Here is a 9,319-nt window from a genome sequence, read left to right as displayed (position 1 = left end):
TGAGAGAATAACACCCTGACAACTATACTAAGAATGTACTGGAGATAATGGAGAAATTCTAAGCAGTAAGATCAATTAGAATAATATAGCAAACAAATTTTAGGAATGAGAAATGATGAGGTAATTTTAACTAGGATAGTAACTAAGTGAGAGTTGGGGAAGAATAGTGGAGATTATGACAATAATTAGAACTGACTAAACTTGGCAAATGACTGAATATGAAACAGAGGAATTGGGATTATATATACCTGAATAGACTAGGGAGATAAAGAAGTTCAGAAAGATTGGGGGTATGAGGGAGGATTATCAAGGTATGCAAAATAGGTGTAAAGGTAAGGAACTATATTTTGGACATAGTTTGAAATGCATCTTTGGGACACACTGTTCAAAATACCCAATAAACAAGTTACTGAAGTTGGCATTGAAAAATAAAATTATATTTAAAAACGTGTACATGTACGTGTGTATTCACGCATATACACAAGATAGTTATATAAAGCAGTGATAACTGCTATACAATAATTGAATTTATGGAAGCTGAATTCATTAAAAGCTCACATAAAGTCCTAAAAAAATCCAATTAGGGAATGTCCTGGATTATGACCCAAGAATGGAGAAGTCAAGAATAAGAGAAACAGAAGAAAACACAGAAAGGAGAATATTTGGGAGAAGGCAGTATCATGTTACATTAGTCAAAAAAGATAAGCTTTACAAAAAAAGACCAGAGAATATGGAAACATTGTTGAAACCAGGAAATAGACTGCACAGGATTGAGAAATGAGAAGAGAAAGTGAAGGTAACCAATTTAAAAAGCTTTAGCTGTTAAAAGGAGAGAGATAGGATGATGATGAGTGTTCTGAAGTCAAGTGAGGGTTTTTTAAACAGAGAAGATATGAGCTTCATCCTTAGGCATCAGTATCAGCTAATAGATAAAAAGATACTGTATACTATATATTAGAGAGAGGTAGCAATGTTTGAATGATATTGGTGAAAATGAAAAGAAGAGAGAATCAGGAATTAATGTATAGGATTTTTGAAGATGTAGAGGGAAGAAATGATCTCTTGGCAAATGGAAAGTACTTTTCTAACTATTCACGAGATATTTCACTATATTTTACTCAAATCTTTGAGTTAATTCCAATTTATGGTTACAGATGACTTTGAAAAGGAAAAACATACCTTGATTCTTTTATACTTCTGAGATAAATGAACTCTTACTGGTTTGCCAAATACTAGTGCCGGTGTGGTTGTATAATAGTCCACTGCAGCCTGAGCATCTTCTGTGGTAGACATTTCAATGAATGCCTGAAATTAAAGCAACAAATCATTTCCAAATATTCATTTTACTTTGTAAAAAGCCTCCCAGAAATAATACAGTATTGTTCAAAGTTGTTTTAAATACATCATATGCCCGAATAGTATAGCAACATTCTGTACACGATTGCAATAATTTAAGACATTAAATATTTATAGAATATTCTTAATATGTGTAAAGCACCTCACTTGCAATTCTTCCATATAAACTACATACTTAGTTTTGATTTCAGCAGGAATCTGAGGTTCAGAGATTAAATTATTTGCCTAATACAACCATAGTTTTAAGTATTGAGCCAGGACTCAGGCAAAGGTTTTTTGTAATGACTTAATTGCTTACTCTCATACAAAATCCCAATGAAAAGAGAAAACAACTATTCCTACTGAAAGGTAAAACCAGGCTTCCCTGGAAATGTATCCTTTTGTTATGCAAAATTAAAGTTGTTTCTAACCTTGTTGATTGCACATTGACAATTCTTGTTTATGCAATATTATAATGAACTTTTTTTCTTTCAATCAATCAATTTTTTTCTTTTCAATCAATGACTTTAAAATAAAATTAAGATCTAATAGGTTCTGAAACCAGATTATGTGGTAGCATTAGTAGTATATAGAAGTGATTTCCTGACAATCACTCCTCAAAAAAGCCAATATTTTTCTTCCCATTTTATGCTGGAGAAATCTGAAACATGAATTGAATGACTTGTCCATGGCTCACAAAACTATTATGTGCCCAAGGAGTCATGGTCTTGACTCAATTCCTTCTGATTCTTTTTTGGCTTCATTAACATCTATTTGCTACTCTGTATTCAAAGCCTATAATAGTTTTTAATCTAATGGGGCTTACAAATTTAATAAAGAGATAAAAAGCACCCTTTAATACAGAATAACTGAGAAAAGTTACTGTTTGCATTTATTTCCTGCCTTGACTCTAAAGTTTAAAAATGATTTAAACCTCACCTCATTGATTTTATTTAAGATCAGATGATTTGAAATTACTCCAAATGGTTCAACCAGCTGCAAAAGTTGATATCTCAAGTTTTTCCCCCGCTGAAAATCCATGATGTGAACAACTCTGCTAGTTTCCTAACAATAAAAAAGTGCACAGGTGTCAACTTAAAAGAACATAGCACAATACCAGAACAAAGTAATTTAAATAAAAATCAGTATGCAACATTTTAGTGAACTTGCATTATACTTACATTATAACACAATTCTAAAATATTCTTAGGATTTTCTTAGGTTTTAATTAATGATAATGCCCTAGAGCTTAGTATTTCTGCTATTTTACAAATTTATACCTAAAAAAAGCTAAACTAAGTCATAACATGAAAAAAGGACCATCACTGCAGGTTAATGGAGTCTCTTAACAAAGTTAATTAAGAACTACCTGTGTCACTGAGAATTTAACTGACTTGCCTAGGCTCACATAGCAGCATTATATGTCTAAAGCATTAGCATCATGTAAGTCCTTCCGGGATTACAGATTTTTTTCTCTATTCAGTACTACAAAAAATAGTCAAGTTCAATAAATTTATATACAAATGTAATGGTGAGCATACATGGCATTACCAATCCAGCTCTCTAGGATCTATGTATATTAAGCCCATGTGCTTAATGAGCACATGTATGAGCCTATGTATATTAAAACAAGCCAATTTTTACTTGGCCACTATGTCATTATGTTTTTATAAAAACTCCCTATTGATTCAGAGAGAGAAAGATTTTTTGGTGTTATCTTGTGCCAGGTGTTATAACAAAGCTACCTTTACTGTTTACAAAAGGAAATATCAGTAATGTCAACTTACATACTCTTACCTGGTCTGATATTTTTGACCATATTAAATTCAACAGTCCTTTCATTCCAATGATGTCAACAATCTTTTATATGCCCTAACTTTTATGACTGTCAAATATCTTGACATCAACTTAAAAAATTTCAGACAATGCATTAAAAATTTTATCCTGAATAATCTCTATGGAATATTAATAATTGTAATGTTTAATCCAGTGACACCACAATTAATATGGAAATATGTAGAGAGCAACTTGTCTCTAAATCGCACCCTCTTTCCCCCATAGAACTATTAAGACTCTTCACAACAACACCTATTTCATTTCTGCTTCTCTTTTTTCTTTCCCTTCCCTTAGGAAAAAATTTCTTTGTATTGTCTCCTTTTACCCTTTGTTTCATGTCTTGGTTTTGATAGCCAATACAAATTTAATCAAAGAACTGGGCCATCATTTTATCTTTAATTCTCAAATATTTTAGCAAATTATTCTTAGGAACTGAGGACAATAGACATCTAAAAACTAGATAATTGATGTTATATAACACTACAAATTCTAGACCATAGTTACTACCCTTTATTTTAGTTTTCTAACTTTTAAAAAATTAGGGCCAAAAATGGGGGCTATTATTTGGATGTAAAAATGTTTCACTGATGAGGAAAACCACAATGATTTGATTCTGGACATCTCATAAAAATATGAATTTCTATATTCTATGAAACAGTGCAGATATTTCTTTATTTCTGTTTGATGCCATACAGATCCACATATATCATGTTCTCTTTAAAATGCATTTACTAAGAAAAGAAAAAGCACACAGATGAAAATACTGGCTCTTTTATGGTAGCATTGTTTTATATAAGCCAGCTTACAGCTAGAGGATTGGGGGATAAACAAAAGTCTAATATTTCTGTTTTGTTTTTAATTAAAGCTTATTTTTCAAACACATGTGTGGATAATCTGACCCTTGCCAATCTTGTGTTCCAATCCCTCTCCCCAACTTTCCCCCCTAGATAAGCCCCAATTAGTCCTAAAAAGCTATATATAACATACACACATATATTTCTCTTTATCAATTTAATATATATCTTTTCCAGAAGATTATTTTTTATCATCTTTAATTAATAAATTTTGCTTTTCTACCTTTTTTAGCTTCTATGTATTTTTCCATTTAATTAAGATTTAAATGTACAAGATTCATTATTTAAGAGACAGTTGCTCACTCATTACTTGAGTGGTTGGTATGAATGTTTTAAATAATCCCAGGTCTATGTTTTCATATTTTAACACACCTGAGATTTAATACTGACCATTCTGCCTTTTTGCATGTGTCTTGGTCCTTGCATATTTCCATTTCCAGCACCTGTAAAGAGGGGAAAGTAAATTTTAATAGTTTTAACTATACATGCAAATAAAGCATAACTAGAGTATGCATCCTGACTGAAAGAGAAAGATGATTCAGAATTTTTTAAATTAGTCAATTTTTATTTTATTACTATATCAGCCATATAAATGACATTTTAATTAACCTTTCATCTAGTCATATTCTGACTTCACTTACTGTTTCTTTCAGCAATGATTTGATAACATACCCATATTTCCTCTTGGTCCAACAGGTGGTCCTCCAAGATGGAAAGAGGGAGGAGGTGGCCCCAAAATTCCAGGTGCTGGGTTTGTAGATTGCTGCAACATGAATGGATCACCCCTAGAAATGTGAATATGTAAAAAATTAAACAGGAGTGATTCAAAGTTATCAGGAATGCTTTATTTATATGGACAACCAAATAGAGAAAAATCTAAACCATACTAACCACTAATAATAAATCATCATATGATCTGGACCAAAAAAAATAAAAAGGATCTGTACATAGCAATGAAACACCCATTCTTGAATATCCAGTAGAACTGTCAGGGTTTTATGAAATATTTAAAACTCTACAGACCTAAACTTCCTAATTATAAACAATGTTGAAAACATTAAAGTATTGATTTGCACTTACATTCCATGTCCAGAATCATTGTCAGGATTCCATTCTGGATAGCTTAAAAAAGAACAAAAAATTACCTTCAAAGTAAAAACTTTTTCTGCTTTTACTTTAGATTAGTGAAAATTACATATTTTGATTACAGAATATCTATAAAATTTATCCCATTGGTTAAGAGACACTAAAAGAATTTCAAACTTACCAAAATGAGTAAGGGAACAAACTTGGTCTATGCTGAGAATTCTGATTTAGGGAAAACTTAAGGTAATAAACATTTCCCCTAAATTGTATGACCCAGCCATGTTATCAATGGGAAAGTTAAAAATAGTAAGACTTAGAATAGTCCTTCTATGCTCTTCACTGTTAAAAAGATTTTGTTGGTAATCATTGTAAGAAAGATTTAGACTTTTTCATAAAATTTTCTATGAATAAAACAGCTTTTCTATTATGAAAAATTTAATATATTATTTAATACAACTCAAGCAAGCATCTAAATTGTTAGTCTAGTCTGATCTGTAGTTATCTGTCAGTAAGCAACACAGAAAATTTTGTATAGCTGTAACAGAAATGCTAAAATTCTGATTAACTGCCATTCTTTTGTCATAAATATGGATGCTTAAGAGATATTTCAAACTCCTACATTTCAAGAAGAAGTTGGCAGCGTCGACTGTGTGTTGCTCCATTGATGTGTTGATTCCACTCCTGCAGCAAAGTAAATTTGTAGAATTAACAAAAACAAAGTTAAATACTTTCAAGTGAGCCAAACTTCGGAGCATTAAATATCTAACATTAATGGTCACACAATAAAACCCACTGTCTTTTGGTATGACCTATTACAGGAACATAACAACTTTCCTGAATTCTTCCTAGAGCTTGATCCTGCCCTCAAATACTTCATGCATATCATGGAGGAAAAATTGTAGCTTGGTCAACAAACCAGGTGGCCTCTGGAAAATAGCTCTTCCTAGCAGTTAATCATAAATGATGACAGATTCTCTATTTCATTTATGATTTCAGAGTCTAGCGGCTGGGAAAAAAACAATTCCCTTGATTTGTAAGACATTTTGAGAATCTTATAATACAAAGAAATATAGTGGAGGGAATTTGTAGAAACTTGTTAAGATTGCCTTTTTATGGTAAGCTAAAGGAGGATATATACCACTTTTTACATTCTACATAATTTCCTTGTTCAACATGCAACTTTTTAACATTTCTACTACCCAGTTTTCTCATCCCAAGGGTCAAAATCACATGCTAAATCTTACAGTGAAATAATAAATGTACTGTCATTTGAAATTAAAAATTGGTTAAGGCTATCTATCTATTACAAAACAAGTTTTTCCTCAAAAAATTCTAAAACTAAATTTAAAACTAATTTTTGTAACTAATCTTGTTTTTCACAAATATTCTCAATTCAGAAATTGAAAACTTGAGCAGTTTACTTTTCTTTAAGAGCTGAACTGAATGACCTCCAAGATCCTTTCCAACTATATATCTGTGATATGTAACAAATTTTATCATTTACTTAAAAATTTCAACTGACCAAAGTGTGTTTAAGGGGCTGAAAATGGGGCCTATAGAATTCAGGGCACAATGAATTTTATTAATTCTTTTAGGGATTATAGTCACTATAAATAATCATATGTTTACCTCAAAGCTGCATTTTCTTTAAATACAAGACCAACAATATGAGAAGAAATTCTGGACACCACACAGGTTTTTATAAACTGGTCTGAAACCAAACCCCAACTGATGAAAAATATTGCCACTGGCATAACAGGCATAAATCTTAATAGCAATTTGTTTACATGTCTTATTTACTCATAGAACATGACTATCCATAAATTAAAGCAGCAGTAAGTAGAACTGGAGGAGAGAGTAGGGGGAGGATTCACCAACCAGGCATTTTATTTTACACAAACCTATAGCAGATGGACCATACATACAGAATGCCAAGATTTTTTATTCAATAGAAGTAGCAACTTCAATGCAGGTGAGAATGACTGACCCTGACCTAGACAAAATTTAAATCCAAAAACACAATCTTCTTTACCCACAATCTGTAAAATCTAGTACTAAGTTTAAGGATAAATTATCAAACTATCCCTACATGGTAATATAGACTCTATCCAAATTCTGAGGATTGGGAAGAACCTATAACTGAATTTTGGATTTAAATTAATTTTTTTTCCCGATTTCATCAAAAATCAAAATTCAGAGGAAAAGTATAGGTACCGTGGTATTTGTCAGATTAATGGAGTTTATAAAAGGATGTTATTTTAAGGCTTAGATGTTGACCTCAACTAAAAAAAGATTATACTAATAGTTTGAACGTTCAACTATACCAAAGACAAACGGGAAGCCTTTTTAAGAATTCTGAGAAAACAAAAAGAAAGAATATGAATGGTCTAAGACTGAAGTGGGAAAAGTTACCCAGAAAATATGAACAAGAAAGATACGAAAATTATACTGCCTAAGCTAACAAAAAAGAAATAGCATGCTGGCAAGAAAAGAAATGCAACATTCAAAATTGAAATTATGGAATATTTTCCTCTTGAAGTAAACAAAGACAAAGGAAATCTTACAGTGACCCCCCCCCAAAGTTATCTTTCCTACTCAAAATTTGTTTTCTAATTCTTTAAAACTTTTATACTCTTTTTAGTGCCACCACCAAGCTATGACAAATTTTTCCAGAATATGCAGTGCATATTAAAGGGCAGGATTAAACTTTTAAAGAATGATTCCTCTATCTCATCTATGATACTGAAAACTAATGTTGATATAAAGGCCAAGTTAAAACATGCCTTAAATCAAGTCATATTAATACAAAAACTAGAAGTATAAGGGAATAAATGCTTTTTAATAAAACAAAAATTGATAACAAACACAGGGGGAAAATTAGAACAATTTAAATATAACTTTAATTTTGCTTTTTCAAATTCACACATTTTGACAGATTACAAAAGCAGACTGGACACATGGCTTGTGATTTTTAGCAATGATTGATAAAGCTGTATATCCCTTTGTGTACTAATTTTAAAAAAGAAATCTTCCTCTTGTACTTTGTAATCCTTCAATTAAATTCACTTAAGAAGGTAAGTACTTAAAGAACTAAAAGGTGCTAATTATTTGGATAAAATGCAACATATAAAACACATTTCTTTAATCTAAATTTCTTTACACATTCCTTTACTGCATTGTCCTGTTCTATGTACCAGCAGCAAATTTTCATTTACTGCTCTATGTGTAATACAAGGGTAAAAAGGAAGCTTCCAAATATATGCAACTTTATGTATTTGTAATTCTCTACCAATTGCCCTCAATAATAGATTAGCAAAAAACAAAACAAAACAGAAAAAAAAACAAACAAACAAACAAAAAAAAAAAAAACAAAAAGCAAAAACAAACGATGAAGCAGGCCCTGAGAATACAGTGTAACTGGCAATTATCCTCAGGGTTTAGAGATGTTTTACTAATTTTCACTGTTAGCAGTCACCCTTAGGAATAAACCTAAGAAACTTTTCCTTTATCAAATCAACTCACAATAAAACTCAAGTCTAGTTTGGATCAATGACCCTAAATTTAAAAGTTTCATAAGGAATATTTAAAAGCAGGGGAAGGGGTGGGGAGGTTGGGGGTGGCACCTAGTGTAGAATAGAAAAATACTGATTTAAATATTCAGAATTAAGCATTCTGGAAGGGAAACCACACATCAACAAAAATTTTATTACTGCTACAAAGTAATTTGGTATTTTGAGATAGATTAGTTAAGACTTTTCGGGTATTTTAGCTAGTTAGTAATTTAAAAAAAAAACCTTCATATCACTAAAACGCATTCCAACTAATTATTTTTAAAAAGTTTAAATTTCCAAAGTGCTCTGTAAATTGAATATCATATCAAAATTGCAGTTTTAAGTATTATAAAGTACCACCCCTTATGTGGGTAAACCAAAATTCAAAGATTCAAACAGAAAGGGAAAATATGGGCGATGATAAAGTAGCTTTTTAGGTTTAACAGAAGTAACTTAATTTGGCTGGGAAATTTTTATTTAAAAATTACTCTATTTAAATGTTTTAATGGAATAGAAGTAGGTAGGAAATGACACTTTTAGATGTTATTCTAAATTCACTTCTTAACAGGATGTTCCCTGAAAGTGGAATGATCTTATATCAGACCAGGAAAAATTGATGGTCAGAAATTACACATCAAGGTCAGAGTGCCCTTAAAA

General features: G+C 31.2%; 1 protein-coding gene across 5 annotated transcripts in view; it reads right to left on the bottom strand.

Moving 5' to 3' along the window:
- Nucleotides 1-9,319, bottom strand: part of MATR3 (matrin 3) — a 31,541-nt gene that overhangs the window by 7,696 nt on the left and 14,526 nt on the right. For all 5 annotated transcript variants that reach the window (XM_012550971.3, XM_012550988.3, XM_012550978.3 and 2 more), the window contains 6 exons: nt 5,731-5,792; nt 5,106-5,147; nt 4,698-4,810; nt 4,416-4,468; nt 2,275-2,400; nt 1,180-1,305 (listed from right to left, as the gene is read on the bottom strand). In XM_012550971.3, coding sequence (XP_012406425.1) covers nt 1,180-1,305; nt 2,275-2,400; nt 4,416-4,468; nt 4,698-4,810; nt 5,106-5,147; nt 5,731-5,792 — 522 coding nt within the window. The remainder of the gene's footprint in view (nt 1-1,179; nt 1,306-2,274; nt 2,401-4,415; nt 4,469-4,697; nt 4,811-5,105; nt 5,148-5,730; nt 5,793-9,319) is intronic.

The sequence above is a fragment of the Sarcophilus harrisii genome, chromosome 2, assembly GCF_902635505.1.
Source record: "Sarcophilus harrisii chromosome 2, mSarHar1.11, whole genome shotgun sequence".
NCBI classification, from domain to species: Eukaryota; Metazoa; Chordata; class Mammalia; order Dasyuromorphia; family Dasyuridae; genus Sarcophilus; species Sarcophilus harrisii.
Note: the sequence above shows the minus strand (reverse complement) of the source record. Positions and strands in the feature narration are given on the sequence as shown.